The sequence below is a fragment of the Branchiostoma floridae genome, chromosome 11 (genome assembly GCF_000003815.2).
Source record: "Branchiostoma floridae strain S238N-H82 chromosome 11, Bfl_VNyyK, whole genome shotgun sequence".
NCBI lineage: Eukaryota > Metazoa > Chordata > Leptocardii > Amphioxiformes > Branchiostomatidae > Branchiostoma > Branchiostoma floridae.
In genome coordinates, this window is record NC_049989.1 from 3626795 (window position 1) to 3653074 (window position 26280).

Sequence of the window (26280 nt, forward strand, 5' to 3'; positions counted from 1 at the left end):
GACACCCAGGGTCGATTTAATCCAGACTTTGAAATATTCCTCGACACGGGGACTGGGGCTTACAGAAATGAGGACATCCACACCGGGAGTCTAAGTAATGTTAGTTTGTGTGCCCTTTTAGTGACTTGTACACACCCTTACAAGTGGAACCATCTGCGTAATGTTTTAGGGTGTGTCGTGCTGAAATTTACGACGACTTTTTAACACAACCGTCAAGTTTAGACTAACGAGGGCAATGACCGAAACTTTGATTGTTTCTTTTTCGCTTACACACATACTGTTGTCGCAGTGCCAGAACTTTCCCCAACTCAGCAATGACTCAGCAATATATACTTTCCAGTTATATACTGGTCCAGTTCTAACCTAGTCGACAGGAGACGGATCAGAAAAAAAAACCTAAGAGACAACAAGATCCAAAACAATGAACCTTGCAAAGGAATGAAATTGGGCACTCCCTAGTCTACAACATGGCCTACATTTGTTCCAGTATCTAAGACCATCTAAGACCCTGAGACCCTGACTGACTTCCGTTTACCTATTTCCAAATCCTGCCCCCGTCACCCCTGTGGTTGCAAGGAAAGTGTTCTCGCCCCGCCCTCCTACCCTTATGCAACACACGGTACCATCTCGTGCCTGCCATCACCCCAAACCACCGCCTACAGGCCTTGAGAAGTCTCCGCACGGACCAGACAAGTTCCTCACGGCCTCGAGAAAACTCTCAACTTCTTCTATCTGGCACCCGGACAAGTAACCCAGGAACTCCAGCGGGCGCCATGAAGAAGGCGGTGACGATCGCGTGGGTTCTGCTGGCTCTCTGCGCCCTGCTGGCCACAACAGACGCACGCAGTGGCCGGGGCCGCGGTGGTGGCCGCCGCCGGGCGTTAGCTGATCGCTCGTGGCGTAGTAGTCGCCCGAGGAATTACATCCACGACATCGTCCTGCCGTGGTCACAGTGGAAGCCGTGGTGGTCGCACCGGTGGGCAAGGGACAGGGCAGGATGGTGGACAGGGTAGGACGGATAGCAACAGTAGTGTCACTCACACATAGCGCTTATTAACGGTCATATGTTCAAAGTTTGACATTTATATGGACAAGAAGTGAAGTCTCGATAATGAAAGTTTTAAAACTTCATAGAGAGATCGCATTGCCTTACTTTTGTACTGGACGCCGACAGTGTCTGTTCTAATTACACGGAAACATGGCAGAGTCGGGCCGCCTGGGTTGGCTTTCGCGAGTAATCGCATGATCCATCTGTAATACCCTCATTCTCAATGGGTGTTTTCAAAGTAACGTTAACTATCTATCTTTTCCCGAAGGATCATGACTTGACAGTTAAAGTTAACAGGGATCACCCTGCCACATGTTGCTCTCAAAGTTTTCTCAGTCTCATTGACTCCGCTGTCCCACATTATCGGAGAGTTTGCTCTTCTTCGAAATCTTCTCCACGTATTGGAGAGTTTGCTTCTCTTCGAAAACGTCTTAACCCTCGGTCTTTGTCTCTTCGCGGAGGCGTTTTGCAGACGTATTTGCTGACACATACGCAAATGGCGACAGTAGGAAAGGTAACCAGTTTTAGTAACCTTTCTTCAGCCAATCAGCGTGAGCTCCGGGTCATGGCGTCATTTACGCGCATGCGCACTTTTCATGACCCCCCGAGTTTGACCCCAAACCAAGATGGCGGCCAAGATGGCGGCCGAAAACCAGGAAGTGCTGGCATGGCACGATGAGAAATCTGTTTACGTTTGTCTTTAGCACATCGTGTTTCATTGATTGCGCTGACCTGTTTAAAATATAAGTTTTAAGATGTGTGTTTCTATCTGACATACGGCGATAAGGACGTAAACTGTCTATGGAATGTAACGGTACCTGAATAAAGAAGAACAGCATGATAAACTTGAGACGCAAATTTCTTACAACGCGTTCTTTATTGATCACATAAACATGATAAATAGCGTGTTTAGCGGATCGTGATGACGGTCTTGACCGCGCTCATGTGGCGGTCAATGGCCTCCCTCAACTGCCCCACGATGTCATCCTTGTCCCGAGCGTCCACCACGAGGTACACGTCCGCTGGAATGACGGCGCCCCCACCGCGGGAATGTGGAACAGGCCAGGGCGGGAACGACTGGCACGGAGGTGCAGTTGCCGCACTGTTGTATAAAAACAAAACTAACTTTTAGTTCTTAGTAGACTATTAAAATTACTAGAATCAAAATTTCAAGATCTGTCATGACGAGTGACAGTTGTCTCCTGTGTCTCGTGATTAAACGCTGATTTTGTAAAATTAGAACACGAGTCATAAGTGGTAAAACACCGAACACGACAGCTAATCTGACAGGCATTTAGTTCACAATCAACAAATATTTACCAGCATGTGGGTCCACACAAGACGCCATCCCTGTCCAACTCGGCGAGGACTTTCGCCAGACCTGCCGGCAGCCTCCCGACGTCTTGTCCGGCGATGGACCTGACAGTCGTGCCGCGTCTGGCGTCTGTCACCACGTCCCGCATGTCGGCAGGGATGTTGCCGAGCTGGGGCATCCGCACGATGTAGGCATTCCTGTCGTACGGGTTGTCGTACTCCCTGACAACATCCATATCCAACCCGGGCAGTGGCTTACGCTGGAAGTGGTGGTATCTGAAAAATAGTGATTTTTTTCTGACTTTAGCGACCAAGTGACACTTTGTTACGAGGCACGTAGAATAACGTAGAACATTTTGGCACCTGGGCTATAAAACCCTTCTTGCCGCTGTTTACTTACATAATGAAAAAAAAGGCATCTCTCCATCCTACATGGCCTAAAGGCTCCAGAAACTGAGAAAAGTATTGTATTGAACTTCATTTATCGTGAATTCTGCTTACCCCTTCAGCACCACATTTCCGATTGTGATGACAGCGTCCATCGGATAGCGCTTGTTGTGAGGTGAGCGTGACATGGGAGGGGAGTCCGTTGCTGTCCTTTTGAAGTTTTTCCCTCCTGTTTCCTCAGTGGCCATGTCGTCTGCCTTTCCTAAGTTGAAACAAAGGTAGACTTGAAATACTACAATATCTGTAAGGAGTATGCATTTAATGAAAAAAAGGCTAATAAAACGTAAGGCTTACAGACACAAACAAACTCAAGCACCCCCCCCCCCCGCCCTTTGTTATGTGGAATCATAATAAACAAGCCAAGAAAAGTCCGTCACTCATGTTATTACAATCATAACAAACACAATTGTCTACTTACGCTTACGATCCATGTGTTCCGACAAAACTCCTTCTCCCGCAAACAAGAATTGGCAAACAACAAAGCAAGCAAGAAATCCAAGTGTACACGACAAGAGCAAGGTGGCAGACTGCGGGCGGTGAGTCGGTGACGACGGCGGACGGATGAAATTGGGGGTGGCTTGGCATGTTGAAATCATTGCACAGGTCTCATGCATATTTACAAATATCGAGAATGGTAAGTACTATAGCTAGTTATAAAGCGCCTGTGTGTTTCCTGTTCATGTTTTCTCAACTTCACATGGTCAAACGATATGTTAACAATAACAGAGCTAACAGATGATAGTTAAAACATAGCAAGAACCAGAGAAGTGAGTGACAAAAGTTGGTATCTTTACGAAAAACAGTGTTTTATTTAAAAGAGCCCATGGACTTTATGGTCCTGTGATCTTGTGAATAGCTCCTGAGCAACAGTTTTGCATATCGTTCACACATCCTTCTCGCGCTAGATCTCGGTAAACAAGTTTCTACCTAGTTTCTACCGGGGCTAAGAATACTTTTAGAAGGTGAAGAGAAAATGTCAGACACGTCGGAGATCGCTGCCGAGCCCAGCTTATCGAATACGCCGGAGACAACCGTGCCTGTTCCAGAGACATCCCCAGCCTCCTCCGAAACCATGGCGACCCCTGTACCATCTGGAAGTCAGACACAGAGGCAAGACACTTTTCATTTCTTTGTTTGTTTGCGTTGACCACTTTTTAGCGCTTATTGTAGTCAGAATGAATTACAAAAGGCTTCATAGTTCTGGTATCGATTAGTTGTTTTTTAAATCGTATAAAATTTAAAAACATTAAAAAGAAATATACTTATGACAGGGGGCAGGGTGAGGTCACGACATCGACACCGAAACGACGCCAGCGACGCCGGCGCGGGCCAGTTCGATTGGCCTTCATCAAAAACAAACGTCAGCGTAAGTCGACGCAAAGTAAAAGAAAGAGGAGTCTTCTGAAATCGGTAAGTTCAATAAGTTTATGTCCCTTTTTGTCACTTGTGCTATCAACGATGATTACTACTCTACAAACCAGAAAAACGTAGAATGATAAACATAAATGGATTATAGACAATAGGTGGTGGTATTTACTAATTAATTCTATTCAATAGACCCCCCCCCCCCCCCAACACACACACACACACACGTGCACGCACCCCAAATCAATCTCCAAGCAGATCCTACGGTGCTATAACATAGTATCAAAGCTGGCCAGGTACGGACACCGGTATTAAAGTTTGATACTATACATTACGCACCGTGCATCTGGTTGGAGATTACCCTATATTGTTGTTTAAGAGGCATTTCTTGGAGCATGGAAATTTTGGTAATGTGTCATACAGTATTTTTCTTGTAGCCCTGTCGAAGATGGTTGTTTCTACACGGGTCTGATTATTATCTGAACTTTTCCCATCTTCAGGCATTTGTATTCCACGTCTTAACTGGCCGTGACGTACAGGTCATCATCAACGAACAGAGAGGCAGGACTGTCTATTCAACAGGGGGGCTCAAGGAGCAGTACAAAGCCGGCACACTCCGACCACTAGTGAACGACAAGGACAAAACCGAAGAGAGCATCATGGCGGAGAACAACATCACCCTGAGCCCTCTACCGAACACCCCACCGAAGAGTTTTCCCGAGGGTGTACAGGTGCCCAGTACTGTTCGGTCGTTCCTGTTCACTGATGCGGAATCGCCGACAAAAGTGGCGAAGGGCAGTGGCAGGGGTGGGGCGAGTGGCAGGGGTAGGGCGAGTGGCAGGGGTGGGGCGAGTGGCAGGGGTGGGGCGAGTGCCAGGGGTGGAAGAACTTCTAAGGAGAGGGGAGAGGGCAGAGGGAAGGGGAGGGGAGTCAGAAGGGGAGGGGCGAGGGGAAAGGGAAGGGGGAAGGGGAGAGGAGTGGAGCTGGAAGGAAACTCCAACTAGGTAAAGTTAAGACCAAGATGTTGAGTAGCCCTAGTACTAAGTTGACAGTATCGACTAATACTAGTAATAGTAATACACTTTAAAGTAAACACATCTTGTATCCTAATATGTACAAGGTTTATTTTTGATGCTCATTATGTTAACATCTATAAAACCATTATATATAACCGAATATGTAAGCCGTGTACAAAACAGGTACAATATGGCACTTAGAAACTCATGTCTAGTCCTCATACAAGATCATATGTACACTTACTTTTACCTTTTGTGGCAAAACACTGGACTGAAGCCATACAAATGTAAGCCGTGTACAAAACAGGTACAATATGGCACTTAGAAACTCATGTCTAGTCCTCATACAAGATCATATGTACACTTACTTTTGCCTTTTGTGGCAAAACACTGGACTGAAGCAATACAAATGTAAGCCGTGTACAAAACAGGTACAATATGGCACTTAGAAACTCATCTGGTCCTCATACAATATATCTATAGAGCAATCCAACCATGTCTCGTCCTGTACTTTACTGTTTTAAGCAAGATTGGTATCTCCCATTACATCCAACTGGACTGCACACCTTATCTTTTCTTGCTCACTTGCTTCCTTATCTACTTCATAGTACAGTCCAAGGAAATCGTTTTTGTTGGTGTTGGTGATTTTCGGTTCCAACAGGGAGAGCTTCTGCAGATAGTAGGATTGGACATCTTCAACCACAAACTCTTCTAGTAGCTTTTTGGTTCTCTCTATAATGATCTTTTTTGGCTGTTTGGTGATGTCTTCTGCCTTACACTTCTCATCTTCAGTTACATGTACAATGGTCTGCCTGACATCTGATCGTGGCTTTCCTTTTAGTACAACTTCATTGAAAACCAACATTTTGTTTTCACGAGCTTTCTTTTCGAATTTGATCAGATCTTCTGTAAGTGGTATACCGGTGATCGAGGTGTGAGGTGATTGATCATCATACGGGTTGGACAGGTACTCTTCTGCACGAAGTCTCGCCCGCCAGACATCCACTTCTGGCTCCTGGTTGTACCGGTTACATCCCTCTGATGATGCGGATTCCGGGACACCGATGACCTCAAAGAACCGAGCTCTCAGCTGTTGAAGACAAGAAGTGAAATGTCACATACATTAAAGATGAAAAACATACATATATTCCATGCAGATTAATTTTCATTTTTGTTTTAATACTAATAGCTTCTAAAACAGGCAAGCACACATTACACTTTGAACTTTTGTTGACATACTTTATTAAGCTCTTAAAATGCCTCAATACTAACATATCTAAAAAAAGCGCTAGTAATCATGCAAATGCAGGTGTTGCTAAGTGCAATATCATGATTTATTGCGTACACACCTTTTGTAACACATCCAAGTTTCTGAACACACGAACCCAGTCTTCTGCAAGTGGTGCACCTTTATGCCAGGCCTTTGAAGCTTTGTTTTTCTCTTCCAGCTTGGCGTCCATGCCTTCTCCAAGGGAGTTGTTTACATTGGTGACTGATTCTGTTCGCTCCATGAAGACTTTCAAGTCTTCAGGGTACGTTGCTCTTTCCATGGAGTCGTACATGTCGATTAGTTGATACTTCGGGTGGTTTCTACCGCTGAAAAGGGGTGAAAAGAGTTCAACACCTGCCTGGATGTACTCCGTGTTGTTGCGTCTTGTCCCAACATGGAAATTTCTGATGGCCAAAGCATAGAGATTAATTTGTTGCTGCAGGAACATGAAGTTCTTACTTTCTAACTTGGGACACCAGCGGAACAAGAAGTCATCTGCAGACATGGACTGTTGCTCTCCACTCTTTAGCTTCTCCCTCACATATGGAAGTAGCAGCTCATCTGTTGTACCCTTAATAGCGATCTGCAAAAGCTCCATGCTTTTGTGGTGGTCGGCACAGCTTTTGGCAACCCGCTGGGCACCCTCGGACTTGAAGCCCATCTCCTCTGCCAGGGCTGCAAACCAGACATCCCAGTTCAAGTCCACAAATGCTTTCAGCGCATTCATTTCCAGATGGAGCTTTCCCACACGTAGAATCACCCAGTCAAACTCCCTTACTTCAGGGATAGTTTCACCTTCATGGGTTTCTTCTACGTGGGTTTTGAACAGCTGGAGAGACTCAAAGGACACCTTGCAGGAAGAACAGTACATTGTGTTGTTAATAATGTTTCTCGTTATGCCTAAGGGTAGTCCATCCATGGCTACAACAAGCCACTTTCTTGTGCAAGGGCTGTTGTCATGGTAACGGGCAATGTTAGCTGTCTTGCCAACATGGCGGAGGACTTTCCTCATGGCTGAAGCAGAATTTGGATTAACAAAGACCGGGTCTGACATTGTGATGGGAGGTGGAATGTGTGGATGGCTTGATGGAATGTCTTCATGTTCTTCACGGGAAACAACTGTTGTGTCCTTCTTTACCGAGACTGTATGCTCATTATCTATGACGAAATCTACCTCCGTCTCTTTTTGTCTATAAGTGTATCTCTTCACAGGTGCAAGAATCATTGTCCCGAACAGATCCTTCCCAGCGGCAGCTTCTTCTGCTTCTTTTAGATTGGCTAGGCACCGTGGATTAGCACAAATGCGCTTGGTCTTGGCCAATTCCAATCCACATGCAGCACAGTTCTTAAACTCTTTCTTCTTCTCCATGTCTGCCACACGGGCATCTACATAGTCCTCATAGTGGTCACCTTGCAGCACTTGTTCATTTGCCACTTTTCCCAGCCTCTGGTGAAGAAATTTCCTGACCTCGGCAAGATGCACCTTGTTGGTTCTTTCCGAAGGACTGAGGCTGGCTTCCAACCTTGCTGCAACGTTTTTGTCTTTCTGAGCCTCCTCAATGTACTTGCCCCATGACGCTGGAGACAAGTCATCACGACCTTGCATGTCCATCTCAGGCCCATGCTCCACCTGACATACACTTGTCACCACACTGCATGTCATTTTTCCTTTAGCCCTCACTGACCACTGTTTTTTCAACTTTTGGTCATTGTCAATGGCCACCTCGCAATCACCATTTGGAAAAGGCAAAGGATTAACAGCTATAGTGTCAAGGTATGATTTTACAGTGTCTATCATCCCACCGGATGAGATTTTGCCAAGCATGTTTACTACAAGCTTGCTGTTGGTGGCAACATAACATAGCAAGTTGCGGGTAAAGGTGAAGGGTGCTACAAGAACGGGAGAGACTATATGATATATTTGCTCTAATGTCATCACCTTTGATGCTGTGGATGTCTTCTTGTCTGCTAGTCCATCTACAAAACTTGTGCAGACACAATTACGGTTTGAATAGTATGTTTTGGGATCTAAGTCTGATAATGTCTGTGGCTCTTTGTGTAGCTCGGAGATTGTTTTGCTGTCTTCTAGTATGGATTGCCTCTGACCTTGTGCTGCAGCCTTCACGACTTTGCACAGCACTGTTAGTGGCATGTCAGAAACATTAGGTTTGTTGCCATCAATAATATACCCACAGACACTTTCATCTGTCTGTGTGCCCATATCCATCTGAACAGTTCTGTTCGCCTGAGTACATGTTCCACCCGAGTTTACTGTGCCCATCTCCGCCTGAACAGTTCTGTTCTCCTGAGTACATGTTCCACCCGAGTTTACTGTGCCCATCTCCGCCTGAACAGTTCTGTTCTCCTGAGTACATGTTCCACCCGAGTTTATTGTGCCCATCTCCGCCTGAACAGTTCTGTTCTCCTGAGTACATGTTCCACCCGAGTTTACTGTGCCCATCTCCGCCTGAACAGTTCTGTTCTCCTGAGTACATGTTCCACCCGAGTTTACTGTGCCCATCTCCGCCTGAACAGTTCTGTTCTCCTGAGTACATGTTCCACCCGAGTTTACTGTGCCCATCTCCGCCTGAACAGTTCTGTTCTCCTGAGTACATGTTCCACCGGAGTTTACTGTGCCCATCTCCGCCTGAACAGTTCTGTTCTCCTGAGTACATGTTCCACCCGAGTTTACTGTGCCCATCTCCGCCTGAACAGTTCTGTTCTCCTGAGTACTTGTTCCACCCGACTTTACTGTGCCCATCTCCGCCTGACATGTCTGAACAGTTGTGTTTGTCTGTGTGCTTGTCTGACTAGCATTTAATGCAGTTCCTTCCATGTCTCTCCCCTTTTCCTTTTTCTTGCCTCGCCCCGGGCCAGCTGGCCTAGTCTTCTTCCGTTTTCTGCCACGCTTTTGTTTTGTGTGATAGCTATGGTCACCTGTAGTTTGACCATAGCAGATTGTGCAGGAGTCGCTGTGCTGTTTGAAGGTGTACGGTTTTACAGTAGGGCAATACAACTCTTTATTGGGGTGATTCTTGTATCTATCAAAGGTACATCTGCAATTGTGACAAACTGATTGTGGGTGGACATTGGATATGTCAGCAGATAGATCAATCCCAAAGAGGTTCAGAAACTCTGCTCTGTATGATGTGCTGCATGTTTTTTGAGTATTGTTATCACTCCCACACAGCCTGCATCTACTTTGTAGTTGGTGGCAGTGTTGGTCCATTTCGTCACCTATGGGAAATCACAATATTTTCCTTAGTCACAATTTGAATGACATACGTAACAAACCCTACTATCACATATCATAGAAAGAAGTCAATGTCTACAGGCCTGTTTAAGTTAATAACACTAGCATTTACTGACAAATCTACCTACAATCATGACAACTACAAGACAAACCAGCAAACAACATACATAGCAGACTTTAAACAACATTTTCACATATAAAACTAACAAAAGGGACCAACCCTACATCACCCCACGAATTTAGAACGAAAATGTCCTTAAAAATCCTTTGAGTTATCAATTTTGTCGCCAAAAATGATCTCAGAAGTCACACTTATTCACATATTGTGTAATATGATATGCAATTAAAAATAACAGATAGAAAACGGCAGGAATCATAGCTATATCGATCTCCACAGAACAACGCCCCCCTCCCCACCTTTAGCCATTATCGCTAAAATTGCGGCTTCTACCCGTTCAAAAAAGGAGGAAATTTTCTAGAACACCATCAGCCCCAAACAAACAATGTAGAAGCATGGTGGAGGCTTTGATTTATTCAAGAAAATTTGTAGATTTAATTTAACCCGCCGCGTCAGGCAAATAAAATCATTTTTCCTACGAAAAAACAACCCGGAAGTGTACAAATGTCCGTGCATTAACAATACGGCTGGCTGTCCCCGAGCAGGCAACTGGTCAAATTCAAAAACTCGAAAATTCTTTGCATCGCAAGACAAACAAAGACAAAATGGCGGAATCGACTCACAACACCCCAAACAATCACGGAAAAACAACAAAAACTACGACAAATTCCTTGAAAATAACAAGTTAGTCCAGTAAAATCACATGAAAAATGAAGAAATGGACCGCTTACCCGACGATTCGGCCGCCATTCCGGCCAGAAAGTGTGGATTCGCGTGGTTTTTCGCTGATCAAAAATGGCTTTAGCCCCTTCCCCTTGCTTCCACCAGGGTTCTAGAAGGCGGATATGACGTATTTTGACCTTTGAACTGTTCTCCAAGCAGATATAGAGCCAAAATTCGTATTGAAAATGAATGGAGAGATAGCTTGGCATGGAAGGAGCGGGTCCGCGGGAAAATGACGTCATGGCCCGGAGCGCACGCTGATTGGCTGAAGACTGGCTGAAGAAAGGTTACTAAAACTGTGTTTTAGATAGGCTCCGGATGTGATCAATGTTTTCAAAACCTGCAGGCAAGACCGACCAACTTCCCAGACAAACATAGCGGTGCATTGTAACTTGCAGCCAAAGACGTTTCCAGAATGCACCTCCTGGCCTGGTAGTCTCGTTGTTTTCGGTCAAAAGTCTAGGAGACCTATAACCTCCTTGGTCTAACGATATACTATTGCGCTTGACATATACCATACACCATTTGGTGTTTTCATTCCAGTATTTCTACTATTGCACCCTCTTCCGACTGTGCACTGTTGCTACAGTTTTCGACAAACAACTGGAAAATGCCAGCAGTCTGCTGTCTGTCTAAATTTCATTGACTTACTTAGCGTATGTGCATAATCTTGAATTAAGAGTCCAACTCAGGGAGCTGTGGCAAAGTTTTCTTGGGGGCATGTAGGCCCTCAAGCTATCCTAGGTAGGCCCTGGAAACAGTCTGGTCTCCAGACTAGCCTTACCTAAGTTTTTACGTCATATGTTATTATATGGAGAACAACTGAAGTGAGAATGACCCACAGCGCGCATGCGCAACTTACGATTACCTAACTTCTTACGTAATAATCGCGTAGAAATACTTACAAACGATCTCAATCTCTCAATGACTCATACAGCACATGCGCATTAACCACCTATTACCTAACTCACCGAATAAGTTTTACACAACTTGTTTTCGCATGGAAAAGGGGGTGAATAAGGTTTATCTCAAGTTTCCAACTCGTGATCTGTTGTTCAGGCATGCGCAGATTAGGCCTGTTACCTAACTCTACACGTCACCGCTGATCATCTGCTGCTGTCTTCAGCAAACCAAGGAGCTTTTACCTGAAAAAAGCTCCTTGATTTACCTGAAAAAAGCTCATTGAGTAAACTGATAAAAAGGAAAAAAGGAAGTCACTTGAAGCCTGCTAGGTTATGTTTATATTAGTAGCTGACCTCGGGGCATGTGCATGACCTACCCATTTCCTAACTGATCCATATTCCCGATGTGTTTTCGTCATCTTGAGGACAATAAGGCTTTCGACATTCTCCAGACAATGGTTGAGAGTTAGTCGTGAGCAGGGTCATTTGTTTGTTTGTTTGAACCTGTGTTGTTGGGAGTTTGTCCGGAACTTGACATGGTAGTCCGTAAAGGTCGTCTACCTCAGCTATTGAGATGAAACCATACTCTGCTTGCATTTGGGGGGGGGGGGGGGAGGGGGATATCAATGCGAACGGTGGAACGAACTAGAGCTGGTAAAGGATGGATTCCAGGCAACCCCCAAACCCATCACCGACCTTGGTTAAAGATTGGTATGGAGCAAAGTCGGGGGATGGTCCTAAATGTGAGTGAGGGGACGAAGGTGGCAGAAATGAGTCCTATCGTAGTCATCTATCAGCATCTCTTAATTTTCTACGTCGGCTTGTTTGTTGATCGTACCTGGAAGGGGTCAAAGGGATGATGTCTTCTTAAGTAAGGATTGTGGTCAGATCTTCAAAGCATCTTCAACAACCACGCCAAATTGATTACAGTTTTATCCTAAATTAAATGTAAAATTTCAACTTTCTGTATTGTGTAAATGTCACAGACTTGGGGCCAAACAAGGCTACAGCTGACAGGGAGCCAAACAGTCCTGAGTTATATGTAAACCTTAATTCTAGCGAGCAGCTGGCGAATGTAAGCCCCCTGCCAGAAGACGCAAGCTGTGTCGGAATAACGAGATGTTGACAGGTTCCCAGGAAGTCGGCGCTGAAAGCAGGGTCAGTGACCTGGGGGCACGACCGTCTGTCTACCTGGTCTTCAATAACTTACAAACTGCACAACGGAAATTAAAATGAAAATCAGCCAAACAAACGCACGTTTATACATGTCTAACGTGCAGTTTGCAGACGTGTTTTCTTGCAGCCGATAATACTGCAGCTGTGCGTCCGCAACGTAATAGGATCTAATAGATGTCCGATGGCAATGATGACTCTCGCCCGACGTATCTTACCCGATGTAGCGATCGCCGTTCGCTTTAGCCAGGTATCGACTCGAAAATCATGCAAAGTCGTGTTAAAAAAAACACGTCGGAAGTCGCAAAATGTATCAATGATTATGGAATTAAACGTAAATCCATACGTAAGCTTACGAAACCGGGCAAGAATCGTTTCTATTCTTCATAAGTGATATTATACCGCCGTCACATTGGATGGCAAATGGAATGTGAACAAAGCTGTATCATGGTAAAGTTACCAGAAAAATACAGGGAAATATTCGGACCCAAACTTAATCCCCAAATCCCCATAGTTCGGTAATAATGTAAGTTAAGCAGTGTCAGCTATGATAAGATTGATGTTTGTACATGTTGTGTCTTGGAATGTGATGTATCCGTGTGCTTGTACCGCGGCCATGGACTTCTTAAAGCTGCATAGATCGCCCTTCAAACGAGTCGTGTACTACATGTAATTCAAACCATTCTCCGTGTGTTGCAAAAGTTATGGCCCGACGGATTGGGACAAACGACCCTGTGTCCGTGACGTCACACCCGTGTGATCAGATCTGTCAGCTGGCTCCCACCCAACAGACAACCGCGTATCAAACCGCTCAGCCTCTGCTAACATGTTTGGACAGCCTTTAGTAGCTTGCCAGTATCTTACAATTAAAATGGTATTGGTTGCATTGTACATAACAGGGAAGAACACATGTGTAGAAGGAAAATTTGGATTTGCCGCAGTGGTTTACATTGTTTGAAAGAACAATGTTGAAGAAGTAAGAAATGGTTGATGTTAGGCATCTTAATACATGATATGTTGCAAAGCCGCTCTTAGCAAAGGCCAAAGTCACATCTACGTATGGTCACATACGGAGTTTCAATGTATTTGTCGTTACCCCTCGGCCCCCTTTCACCCCCTCCCCTATCTCCCTGCATTTCACCCGCCCTCTCTGCCTCCCCCTTTCCCATCCTTTAATACGAAATTTCTTCGAAATTGAAGTTCCATGCTCCATCCCTTACTTTCGCGCCGTATTCTTCTCACCACAAAGGCTCCAAACAACCCGTCTGTGCGTTTTGTCCGCCCCAGGTTGGAAACTGGCATCAATCAAGTGTAGCCTGGGTACCATCCTATTTCTACCGGGGCTCCTTACACTGTAGCGAGTGTAAGGAGCCCCGGTAGAATACGGATGATACTCAGGCTAAATCAAGTGTGTACCGAGCGCGTAATCACCACGACTGGCAAACAGTGCAGGGGCAAAGTGTCCACATTCTCCTTATCAAGGAGGAAGTGGGACGTTTCATGGCGAAGTTGTACAGGGATGACACGTGCCTTTCAAATGACGTCCCTTTTAGATACAATATAACTTAATTGGAAATCGCAATATTACCAGTGAATTAAAAACCAATAGAAAATGATTATGATTCATCAACAAGAGATTTGCGTGATTTTTTTTGCGTAAATTTGGTTTTGCGGTAAACCAATACTGTATCTGCGGTTGCATAATTTGAATGAATGAATCAATGAATGATTTTATTTGTAAAGCCTTGCAGCTGTTTAGCTGAATTGAGCATTACTTACAGACAGGAGTCAAGCGTGTCTCCATACATTTATCAGTAAAATCATCGACATCGTAAAATAACTTGGCTAATTGTGGTTAAAAACAGTATAAGTTTACAAAGCACTCAGACAAATTACTAGGACATTGTTATTTCGGCTTGAATAAAAAAAACACGAATGTTATAAAACTTACAGTATTCATTTTCAGGCCCAACGTCTGTGAGACAAAGGAGGGTGACCCACAGGCTCTGCCGGATGGGGAAGGTTTCATGCTGAAGATTAAGGAGTGCGGGAGTGGAGAGGATGGCTCCTACAGGTGTACCTACAGGTGGGTCTACCGTTGATACATCCTGACCACCCCTGCACTTTCCACATGGGACGGCCCTCAGGTCGTTTACGGTCAAGCTGCTGCGAACAGAATTGGATCCTTCGCCAAGAAAGTTTTGTTTTCGGTGTCATTTGTGTGTTCGTGGACAGCACACCTGGAGAAGTTATATATGACCCATATTCTCCAAGCAGAGGTTGGGTCACGAGGATTATAGTGGCCGTGATTTTTACACCCAACCTCTCCTAGAAGAATACACCTACTCTCTGCCCAGAAGCTACCTACCAGTGTACCACTCAAAGACCATGTTCAAAGCAATAGATGTCAACACCAGACGTTCTTCTGCATACCATGGTAAGCAGCTTGGATGCCAAATATCAAACTTTCTCGACACCTGCCCAGCAACCAAAATGTCAAAAGGATCCATCCACAGCTTCTCCAGCTATGTCGTCTACAAACAGACAAACAAACGCATCCAACCACAAACGTCACTGAAAATAACCTTCTTGGTGCAGGTAACAATTGAAACATTACAGTACTGTCCCTCTCCCTTACACCAGGGCTTGAGTTCAAGTACACGGCTGAGTGCGTAGGCGTGTGTAAACCCGAGTGGTAGATAATCCATACCAGTGACAGGATTCAACACTTGGGCGTTATATCAACGTTACATCTAATTGGCAAATTTCAGACCCCCAGGGTAGAATCCTGTCATATGTTTTAACCTTGTCAACATGCGTTAGTCTCGAACAAAACACAGATAAACATTTTGAGAAAAGGATACGATTCTGGTATTAAGGAACGTTGACTTAGCCATGTGATAATAGTGAAACACAACAAAAAGTGTCCTTGAATTCCTGGGTATAAACACTCTGGTACAAATGACCAATCAAAAAAGATACGTGTCATTTGCAACTGACGGGCCAAACATCAGACAGACTTATTTATTCGTTGAAATTTGAGTTAGCTCATTATGCTTGTTCCGTTCCTTCCTCTATTTCCAAACGAGGTCAATGGCCTGGACCAGACTGTGGTCACCATGGTTACTGGTAAATTGAGAGACAGTGTGGTTTTAAATTACACAAAATAGCAAGTGGCAGGACAGAGCTCAGGGGGCTGTTCAACATATATAACGAAGGTGTTTGAGTAAGAATGAATAGCTATACCATGTGAAGCTCGAATGTAAGCATTGCGAATTTGCTTGCAAATGTTATTTTTCTAGCATTTTACTATGGTAACCAACATCACAAGATTCTGCTGACTTGAGTACAGTCTGTATCGTTATAGACTAGCGTATGTTTTAGATTTGGGATCCGACACATAACCCCACCGCCTCTCCTTGTAACCACAGCATGTTTGAACAATGACAGTTCCGTTTGACCTCCAGGGCAGACGACTTCCAGCAGAAATACACCGCTACCGTCACCTACCGCTGCTGTGCCGGGTACGCCCGTCAGCAGGGCAAGCCGGGATGCCCTCTCAGTAAGGCTTCAAGTTTGCTATTTCATCAGGTCCCTCTCATACCCCAATTATGCCCTCCCATTTGTTTATGGGCACAAATCCAATAGAGAAACATCCAATAATGCCAGAAATACACATTCAATCATTTATCTCAAGTCTTTTTTTGTATGAGGTGGGGTCGATAAAACTTAAAAAGGGAATTCAACATCTACATAAACACACGATTTGTGGGGCCAATCATATACTCTTTGAGAGTGCCCACTCGGAGTAATACATGCATGAAACTTCAACGTTTTACACCCGTTCTCATTGAAATGTGCAAAAAAGTGAACGTAGGCTCGAAATGTAGACCAGCGTAATTTTCAGGCACATCTACATAACTTATTAAAACATGTTGTGTTGTGGCAATATGAATTAAAAAAATGACGGTACCCGTACGCGTAATATAACTTATATAATGTAAAGAAGGCGACAACATTTTGCACATTGCAATTACGAACCTTTAGTCAGTGATTTCGTCCAGGGTCCCGACGGTACCCCAAAATAGCCCGATAGCCAAAGGGCCTTGTATAGGTCACTCCCGAAAGTACAGTAAAACAGCCCGTTAACTATCGGGCCCCTTTTTCAATTGAACCGTAGCATAAACCAGGGTCTTAACAAATACCATTGTTGGTTTGTCAAAGTTGTCTTTTGTTCATAAGACTCTTAATAAGCTGTCATCGCTCTCGTTTCATAGAAGTGGCCGAGTTGAAGAATCTACTGGATACTGCGCGGGGCCTGGGTCTGTCGGAGTTCGTGTCTTACGCGGGGAAGGCAAAGTTAGAAGGCGCTCTGACGGGGATGAACAACTTCACAGTCTTCGCCCCCACCGACGGCGCCTTCCAGTCTATTCCCACAAGGGTAATCACTGATTTCGACTCTCCCTCAAAAAGGGCGACCCAAAGGGTAAATTATTTTTACGGAATTTGTTCCCGCCGTTCCTGGGGAGACGATGGCAACGTTTCAAGAACATGGTTTATCCAATCATTAGATGCCTGGTGAAACGGCTCCAAATGACTGTCTATAGTACATAATTTACCATTTGGTCACAACTAGATTTTATGGATTACGTCCTCTCGTTTTGAATTTACCACCCAGAAACATCGCTCTCTTGACACCATCTGTAAGGATTTTTCGATATGCTTGAATCCCTGAAACAAGCTGTCGCAGACTGAAATAAAGCCCTGTGTGCTAATCAAAATAGGACTGATGCTTATCCATAAAGTCCAGTTTGTGAGACCTGTATACCCAACTTGCAAAGCATCCTAGCTACAACAGGAGCCGTTTGACTAGACTAGCTTTCTGGCACGGCATCACAGACTGACGTCATTGACACAAAACGTGCACACATTTGTGATCACGAGACGATTCGACTGTCTTGACATGTAGCTCTAGGACAGCTTTTGATGCTATGCATGATAATCCATTTTGCTGCAATGGTGCCAACGTACCCCATGAGAATGAAAGTCATCACCCTCGCTATTATCGTCACCATGTCCGTATCAACATCATCATCATCACCTGCATCCTCCTCGTCATCATCACCTCACCATCATCATCATCATCTGATTACATTCGAACTTCACCATCATCTACGTCGTCATCAGAATCAGCGGTCACGTCATCATAATTTTCATCATGATTGGTGTCGTCGTCATCCTTTTCACCACGCTCCTGCTTCTGCTTCTGAAGCCACCTTACTCCTGGCAATGGTCTTGATGAGTGTCTTGCTGCATGTTGCTTTGGGTGTTACATGAGCTGTGGGCAGACATGGTCTTCTCTTTACTCTCTTTAGTTTTTGTCTCTTTGTCTTTTTATGTTTCACAGTTGAATCCTCTTGTTACATTTCTTGCAGTTATTATTACGTACGACCATTGAGTTCGCCATCATGGTCAATATAAGTTCTGCTTATGGTTCCCATTTGGGCCATTTCCACGTATTTTGTGGACAGTTTTATGACACTCTAACTGTTTGTACCCATTTGAATCCCTAATCTCAGGGTGACACGCCCGCACTGACCTTGGATCAGCTGAAGGACACGTTGTTGAGTCACGTGGTGTCAGGCTGGCTTACGGCTAACAACATTCGTGATGAGGAGATCCTGAGGACTCTTGGGCCAGGAGAAATCCGTACCACGGCTTACAGTAACAAAAAGGTGGGATTTTTCCACATCACGTAAACTATGGATTGACTGCCGAAAAATAAACCCCTGTCACACGTACAGAATCTTCCCACGACTTTGCTCACGACCTCCCCCCAACCAAAGTCGCCGCTAGGTTGGGACTAGCCTGGACTCCATTCTAATTAATCTAACTCTGACGTTTGTTGCTGTTGTCACTTCTAAGAATAATATGACTTTCCCTTGTGTGACTTGTCAAACTTCATAGACTTTTGAAGACTAGTACCAGGCACCCCAACCACAGATCTTCTTGCTCCCGACCATCTCCCAACCATGGTCTGGAGACAGTCGGGAGGCCATGGAGGGATAAACAGTAAACTTCTGCTTACTCGTCATGACCTTTACTTGGCCCGTAAGAGCATACACGTACAATAAAAATTATTCATTCGTCCATCAACGTTCTCCAGATAGTGAACGCCAACTGCGTGAAGGTCGTACTGAGTGACCAGCTGGCCAGCAACGGTGTCATTCACGTCGTCGACGGAATCCTACCGAACACCAAGAAATCAGTGCTGGAGATCATCAGCCAGGACAGCCGCTTCACCACTCTTAAGACAGGTCCGAGGTTTATTTCACGTACCACAAGTATTACATACTTTTATACGTTTCAAGCTATTTCTTCCTTCGTTGTAAGCCGCGGTGGTAAGAATAGTGGTAAGAATCTAAATTTAAAGCTCAATAACCTAATCAATATTTGGACCTTTTTGCATATCAATTCATAGTTGGGATAGACCTGCTCTCCAACTAAATATCTTTTGCATATCAATTCACAGCTAGGATATAAAAACTCTCTCCAACAAGATTTCTGCAGTGTCACTGACGAAAGACACCGGGAGGTTGTTTGAAACGTCTGACCGTTTGCTTAAGTAACTGCTTATTGGCGAAGCTAATCATTTTAATTATCTATTCATTCATTTATCAATACTTAACCATGTGTACTTTACATGTTGTTACTTTGTGCCTCTTTTACAGCCCTTGGCCAGACTGACCTGCCCAGTGTCCTGGACTCGGACGGACAGATGACTGTCTTCGCTCCCACGGACTCAGCCTTCGACAACGTGCCACAGGAAACCTTGAATCGGCTGCTGGCAGACAGGAGATGTCTTAAAAGTTAGTTCATGCTGTTTGTCAGAGCTACTTCAGTGATGCCACATTCATAAACATTCGTACGACTTTGTTGAAACAGACGCTTTGTATGCAAACCGGCCAACCACTGCATTGAAGGAGGGTATTTTCATGAGTATTTCTTCTCACGATATCTGACGTTTAAGCATTTTCAACGGGCTTCTACCTCCACGGAGACTCATCCCATAGCGCGTGAGCGGCCCTTTTGCTTCAGTTCGGCGCGTCAGACTTTCTTCTCGCGATACCACCATCTTAAATCATGGACAGGAAGACGTTTATATTTAGAATTCATGAGTTCAAACTTTGCATACAATCAAGACAGAAACGACCAGAAATAACTAAATGCTAATCACTTTTACCTTCGCGGGATCGGGAGGGGAACATCAACGTGTTTGCTTCTTTTCTTCCTCTTCTTCTTCTAGTTCTGCAAATAAATAAGGCCAATGATATGGACGAGACGGCTGCAATCATGGTCTGTACGTTTTTGCCTAGTGATTCGTTTTTCGTAAAATTCGTATAAATGCACCCCTGTGCTTTGTTAGTGACTGGGCATTCTAGTTCACATTACGGTTTGAAGACACAATGTGGTGCGGTTAAATTAAGCATCACCGCTGACCGACGATGGGTTGGCATGTCGGCAAAGCCGTCAAAACACCGCGATGATGTAGAAAATGGACGAAAAAGCGGCACTCTTAAAACGACGCCCCCGCAGACTGGACTTGGTGGCTGGAAGACTAATGAAGGCTATTTGGTAGAATTGATGTGTGTGGGATAATTGCGAGTTTTCTGCCAAAAGGATAGGAGACGAGACATACTAATAAACAAATGTGTCTTCAGGCACCTCCGACTCCGACTCTGATGGGTTTTCAGAAAGGTCAAGTCTGGCCTGCAGTAAAGCGGGGCGCTTCAGACAACCACAGAAACTGTTTTCTTTTTATGTCCTCGTTGTTTGATGTTAACTTTAAGTCCGCGCGCGTGTTTAGCAAATCTAGAACAGAAGTAGAATGTCCTTGAACGCCCTTCTGTTTGGCCTATTCTTAACTCGCCATTCGTACGTGTCCGTTAAAAGCCATAGAAACAATTGTTTGCAAGATGTGGACCACCGCAATAACGTGAAGAGACGGAGTACATATTCCATTAGTTCGCTGTTTCATAGTCAAATGCCAGTCTGAAGTCCATGACTTGGTACAGCACCGTGCCGTCAGATGGTTAGCAATCCCGCTTCTGAATCACAAAATCGGTGGTTGTAATAAGTCATAGCGCACGCTGTGACACGTCATTCCTGTGTTTTTGAATAGTTGATCAAGTGATAACTACACTTCTCATGATGATCAAGGGGCCGAATTATCAAAGAGTAACGTTGAAAGTTTCTTCACCGCAAATAAAACAGGCTCCGTGCTTTGAAAAGTCGCTATCAATGGGGTAACCTATATGCGTTTTTAGGGAAATCATGTAACCAGACGGTGGTTTCATACTGCAATATCTTTTTAATATAATATTGCAGTTGTTTTCAAAATATTGCACCGTCCGTCGACTTGACACCCCTAAATGCACTGTTTTTTTAGGACAACGGATATAGTCTACTCCACGGATAAAGGTGAAGTAACTCTACATGATTCTTCTTAAAACGGTTTGACCCCCACGCCCTTGCTTTTGCAGACCTGCTGTTGCACCACGTGATCCCGCACACCATCTGCGCAGACGCAGTGACAGGCAAACACCGGGCGGTGTCCATGGTTGGTGAGGACCTGAAGGTGGAACGAGACTCGGACGACAAGATATTTGTCAACACGGCACAGGTAACACCATCAACAGTAGGGTTTATTGATGAAGGTTGCGCGGTTGCAATTAACTCCTTAATTTTCACAAAGTTTCAACTTGTATTTCGATCAGTGATTTTCATGACCCGGTAATGTGCCATTTATTAATTTGTGTTTGTTTGTTTGTTTGTTTGTATCGTATTACCAGGTCATACAGGGAAATGTTCTGGGCTACAATGGTGTCGTCCACGTCATCGACAATGTTCTTGTCCCGAGTAAAGGTACGTTCTCCAATCTTCCAAACGTATCCATACGTCCTGATAATGCTACAAAATAACCTTTATTTAAGCACCAAGAGACCATGTCTAGCGGAGAAGTAGACGTTAAACAAGGACAACAACAACAACAACAACATAATAAGTGATAAACATGCATGACTATTTTTTTAATGTTACTGCAATATTCCGCTTTTCTAATGTTGCGTTCCATAATCCCATGCACATGTTTAGTTCAGCTTCTACAGCATTCTATTCTAGCCTGACGAAATCGCACTTCTAGCGGCCCGCCCTACAGCTACAGGCCCCTCGGAGTTTGGAGTCATCGCTGCAAACCTTTCCAACCCGATGTCCTTAGAGTCGAGCAAATAGAATTTCAATTCTAAAGTTACCAAAGTTAAGAAAGAGTACGTAACTATGGTGATGCATAAGAAAGCTATCTGTTAATGAATCCAATATAATACAACACACAGCGCAGAACATCGTGGACGTCCTGGCCGCTTCCGGAGCAAGTCGCCTGGTGGAGCTTATTGAAATAGCAGGACTGACGGACACTCTCCGTTCTCAGGACAACATCACAATCTTCGCTCCCTCTGACCAGGCAATAGAGGTACATAACAGTAGTGTTACACTATAGCCTCATTTCCAAATAGGCAACGTGGTAGTCACGAACGTCAACGCTGCATGCATTGATATGATAGACTGTAATATGTATGTTAAGTTTTTGTTTGCTTTGCTCTGTTCATGATAAGCAAAAATCAAAACCTTCCCTGAGGTCATGAGGGAAGGTGTAGGTAAGGGTCAGTCAAAATATATTCTCGAACCAGATCCACGGTGCGTAATGTATAGTATCAAACTCCGGTGCCCGTTTAACTCCCATGGCCGGCTACACTCCTTGGACAGCCTTGATACTATCTTATGGCACCGTAGGATCTGCTTGGAGATTAGTCAAAATATACATATCACGTAATTTGAGACCAAATAATTTCAGAGTTTAACGCATTTGATATCATTGATGATCTCCTATGTTTATTTGGTACCTTAAATTCGTCATTTCATATCTCATGCTGTATTGAATGTGCAAATCGTTATTGATATTCAAAGACTATGTTTTATGATGATCAGTATGTATTGATGGCCTCTGAAGTTCCAATCGTGTTAGTTTACTTTCTACGTCCCATCATTTCAGGAGTTGCCAGAGGAGACAGTGAAAGCCCTCACCAGCAACCCCGGCGCCTTGGCAGAGGTGCTGCAGTACCACGTCGTTCCGCAAGCGGCGTTTGCCAAGGACCTGAAGAATGGGGCCATGCTGCCGACTCTCGGCTCGTCTAACAAGCTGCACATATCAGTTAAGGTTTGTGATGAACAGTTTTCGACTATTGATAGTACGTAGGTAGAGTTCGTTTACATGAGTTCAGACGTTCATGAGATTAAGACTTAAACGAACTTAAATAACTAAATGTTAAAATTATTTCCTCACCATTTCCACCTTCGCGGGAGGGAAACATGGCGCTTTTGCTTCGTTTCTTTCTATTCTTTTTCTCCAAACAACTAAGGCCAATGACCTGGACGAGACGGCTATCATCATGGTCTATCACCATGATTGCTGGTTAAGTAGCATGCGCCCTGTGGTGTTCGATTACATTATGTAGCAAGAGACAGGACAGCGCTGGAGGGGCTGGTCATCATAGGTTTGAATGTATTTGAGTAGTAGAGCATGGTTTATTAGGCTAGACCATGTAAAGGCAAACATTACATTTTTTTTTGGACTGAAAAGTACCGTTAGTTGTCAAGAAATGACTGTTCCATTGCTCAGATTATCATTACTTATCGCTCCATCTATAGGATTGGTTCTTCCACACCATGGTCAACGTCCAGTGCGCACGCGTCGTGAAAGCCGACCAAGGAGGCTGCAACGGGGTTGTTCACGTGATCAACAAGGTACAGAGTTTTGTTAGATCAACATTTTTATCTGAATGACAGTTTCTAGAGGGCCATTCTCTCTATGTATAGGAGAATGCGATGATACGACAAGATTAGCAACAAAGCTGCAAGTAAATACAAAAATCAATATTAGTACGTGAATGGGGCTTAATTCGAGTTAACGATCAAACCATACAATATCTCTGCGTATAGGAAAATTTCTGGTCGTAATGCTCCTGTCCCCGTCACCTTCGCGAAGCCGGAGTTTTCGGTAACGTTTGTGTGTGTTTGTGTGTGTGTGCGCGCGTGTGTTTGTGCGTGTGTGTGTGTGTAGATGACCAGCATAACTCAAGAATGTCTTGATGGATGTGTCGATTTTTAGCATGTAGATAGGTCTTGATCAGACCACGGCATGAGTAGATCTATGGCCCTCTAGCCCTTTGTTACGGTACTGCAACGGAAGTTCAGGTTTTGATATATCTTTTGTTCAGGTCCTGGCGCCGCCCACCTAATCCCTGGCTGACCTGCTGGAGGGTAACGAGACGTTCAGTATCCTGGTGAAGTTTTTGACCCTCTAGCACTTTGTTACGGTACAGCAGGGGAACTTCAGGTTTTGACATCTCGTTTGTTCAGGTCCTGGCGCCGCCCACCCAAACCCTGGCTGACCTGCTGGAGGGTAACGAGACGTTCAGTATCCTAGTGAAGTTCTTGACCCTCTAGCGCTTCGTTACGGTACTGCAGTAAAACTTCAGGTTTTGATCTCTCGTTTGTTTAGGTCCTGGCGCCGCCCACCCAAACCCTGGCTGACGTGCTGGAGGGTAACGAGACGTTCAGTATCCTGGTGAAGGCGCTGCGCCGGGCGGACCTGATCACCGCCCTGCAGGCGGACGGCCCCCTCACCATCTTCGCGCCCACCAACGAGGCCTTCAAGCGCATCGCAGACGACACTCTGGACAACCTGCTGGAAAACACCGAGGCGCTCATCAAAGTTCTCAAGCATCACGTCGTGGAGGGTAAGTAAACGACACAGTGAAGCCCCGATGATGAGAACTGGAATGGTACCAACGTGCTAACGTGGGCCCCCTTGGGAAATTGACTCTCAAAAGTTGTAGGGGCCAGCCACCCGTTTTGAGATGAATAAATAAATACATAAATGTGTCCCTGATTGGTGCTCATTTCTGGGGGGTAGCGTGAAGGGCAGGGGTACTGTCAAAATCTGCCAACACCAAATTCAGGAAGGCAATGGCTGCATATTAAATTCTACAGGATGGCTTCACTTTACGCTTAAGTTATGCGCCCATTACGATTTACGTAGAATGCGCTACATTAAAATGAGCGGTCCGGCTGATTATTAATTAACACTGTACGCTAAATTCAGGAAGACAGTGAATACGTATTGCGTTGAATTCTACGTTACGCTAGATTCAGTCACTTATTGGCATTGCACTCTACGTAGAATGTATCAATTCCAGTCGACTTCGATCTAACAGGTTAAATTTGAGCGGACCGACAACAAATCAAAAAGGTAAGAGGTAAAGGTTCTCTGGAGTCTTGGTCTAACAGCCTCACCGTTACGCCAAAACGACGTTAATTGCGTGAAATTATACATAGCGGGGGTCCAAAATTGACCTTGACCTTCGTCTTCCCAACACCTAGTACCCACATATATCAACAAAGTCATCATCGTAATCCATTCAGAGGTTCTTGAGTTATGCTGACCACAAATGTTCGGAAACACAGACAGACAAACGGACAAACAGACAGATACACTCATAAATATATATTGAGATAATTACCCTCTACAGCATATAAAGGCTCCCATGTACGATTTACTGGTAACTGTTTCTTTCCCCAGACTTCCTGTGCTGTGATTCCTGCTTCAGCCGCCGCGGGAAGTTCCGCCAGGTGTTCCGCAGGTCGCCGTTCTCCTACTCCAGCCATGACGGCGCCTCCGTCACCAGCTGCGACACGTTCGGCACCAACGGCGTCATACAGGTCATTGACCGCGTTCTGCGCCCTCCCGGCATACACTTCGACAATTAAGAGTGAGCCTGGGCATTGGTTATGACAGTCGATGTTTACCACAATGAGTTAGGGGTCCCTTTTGGAAAAGTAGCAATTTGTTAGTTCCTTAACGTTTACATGATATTTAAGTTCAGGAAGGCAGTGAATACGTACACAGTTTACCACAACGAGTTAGAGGGTCTTTTTGGAAAAATAGCAATTTGTTTGTTCTTTAAAGTTTTATGGACGAATCTACACCGAAGAGAGAATGCATTAGAAGTTAGTGTTGCTGGTACAACTACTTAAACTTTTTAAAATAACTTACGGATGTTTTAAGCGAGAATTTGTTCTCTTACCTTCCTCTCTAAAACAAATTTGATGAGTAATTTACAAGAATGAAACTTATGTAACTTGAAACTAACGATGGATTTGATCAGTGTTTAATGTTTCGATACCGTATAAAATCGTGGATATCCCATGCTTTTTATGTGTTGGTGAATAATTAATGGTGAGATTGACAAAAATATTTTTTTCGACTCAAATGCCGTCCAACCATTGCCTCTTCCCACCTAGCGTTTTCCTAACATCATGCGAATACTGTACTATTCTGATAGCTTTAGAACTTTCTTTCTCTATGATGTTTGGTTTTGGATTGTCAGTGAATGTACTGAGCTAGAAAGTACGAATAAACACCAGTTTACAATCGTTGTCTTTTGTATTCTTGTTTCACATATTTACCAGAAGAGTAGGTCACAATATTTTTTTAACTGCCCTCATAAGTTTATCTAATTTTTGGAATTTGTAC

At 44.5% G+C, this 26280-nt stretch overlaps 3 protein-coding genes across 7 annotated transcripts; 1 reads left to right on the forward strand and 2 right to left on the reverse strand.

The window, feature by feature from the left end:
* The first annotated feature begins 581 nt into the window (after positions 1–581).
* On the forward strand, positions 582–26183 carry LOC118425693 (transforming growth factor-beta-induced protein ig-h3-like). Of its 4 annotated transcripts, none has more exons than XM_035834730.1 (14): positions 586–1009; positions 14596–14715; positions 16097–16191; positions 16907–17070; positions 18209–18364; positions 18796–18946; positions 19361–19498; positions 21173–21312; positions 21482–21554; positions 22022–22158; positions 22738–22902; positions 23394–23489; positions 24247–24484; positions 25327–26183. In XM_035834730.1, the coding sequence occupies exons 1-14, from the start codon at positions 774–776 to the stop codon at positions 25512–25514; spliced, it is 2097 nt and encodes a 698-aa protein (XP_035690623.1). In that variant the 5' UTR covers positions 586–773; the 3' UTR covers positions 25515–26183. The 4 variants fall into 4 exon arrangements, with proteins under 4 accessions (XP_035690624.1, XP_035690625.1, XP_035690623.1 ...); XM_035834729.1 differs by having other exon boundaries at positions 588–1009; positions 16907–17115; XM_035834731.1 differs by lacking the exons at positions 24247–24484; positions 25327–26183 and adding an exon at positions 24105–24206 and having other exon boundaries at positions 582–1009; positions 16907–17115.
* Positions 1557–3457, reverse strand: LOC118425738. Of its 2 annotated transcripts, XM_035834802.1 has the most exons (4): positions 3228–3457; positions 2864–3011; positions 2369–2638; positions 1557–2150 (listed from the first exon to the last, which is right to left on the reverse strand). In XM_035834802.1, exons 1-4 carry the CDS (start codon positions 3421–3423, stop codon positions 1958–1960), a joined length of 807 nt encoding a protein of 268 aa, XP_035690695.1. In that variant the 5' UTR covers positions 3424–3457; the 3' UTR covers positions 1557–1957. The 2 variants fall into 2 exon arrangements, with proteins under 2 accessions (XP_035690695.1, XP_035690696.1); XM_035834803.1 differs by lacking the exon at positions 3228–3457 and having other exon boundaries at positions 2864–3027.
* On the reverse strand, positions 5360–10847 carry LOC118425675. The gene is made up of 3 exons (XM_035834691.1): positions 10563–10847; positions 6540–9697; positions 5360–6280 (listed from the first exon to the last, which is right to left on the reverse strand). The coding sequence occupies exons 1-3, from the start codon at positions 10579–10581 to the stop codon at positions 5711–5713; spliced, it is 3747 nt and encodes a 1248-aa protein (XP_035690584.1). The 5' UTR covers positions 10582–10847; the 3' UTR covers positions 5360–5710.
* Positions 26184–26280: the final 97 nt, after the last annotated feature.

What these genes read in the sequence shown, in the direction of transcription:
- LOC118425693 (XM_035834729.1), top strand. Translation starts at nt 774, where the DNA reads ATGAAGAAGGCGGTGACGATCGCGTGGGTTCTGCTGGCTCTCTGCGCC. An exon ending in AGGGCAGGATGGTGGACAGG is followed by an intron (nt 1,010 to 14,595) that starts GTAGGACGGATA and finishes ATTCATTTTCAG; the next exon opens with GCCCAACGTCTGTGAGACAA. An exon ending in TTGTTCACGTGATCAACAAG is followed by an intron (nt 23,490 to 24,246) that starts GTACAGAGTTTT and finishes TCGTTTGTTTAG; the next exon opens with GTCCTGGCGCCGCCCACCCA.
- LOC118425738 (XM_035834802.1), bottom strand. Translation starts at nt 3,423, where the DNA reads ATGCATGAGACCTGTGCAATGATTTCAACATGCCAAGCCACCCCCAAT. An exon ending in GGAACACATGGATCGTAAGC is followed by an intron (nt 3,012 to 3,227) that starts GTAAGTAGACAA and finishes GTTTCAACTTAG; the next exon opens with GAAAGGCAGACGACATGGCC. An exon ending in TTGTGTGGACCCACATGCTG is followed by an intron (nt 2,151 to 2,368) that starts GTAAATATTTGT and finishes TTTATACAACAG; the next exon opens with TGCGGCAACTGCACCTCCGT.
- LOC118425675 (XM_035834691.1), bottom strand. An exon ending in ACTTGGATGTGTTACAAAAG is followed by an intron (nt 6,281 to 6,539) that starts GTGTGTACGCAA and finishes TGTCTTCAACAG; the next exon opens with CTGAGAGCTCGGTTCTTTGA.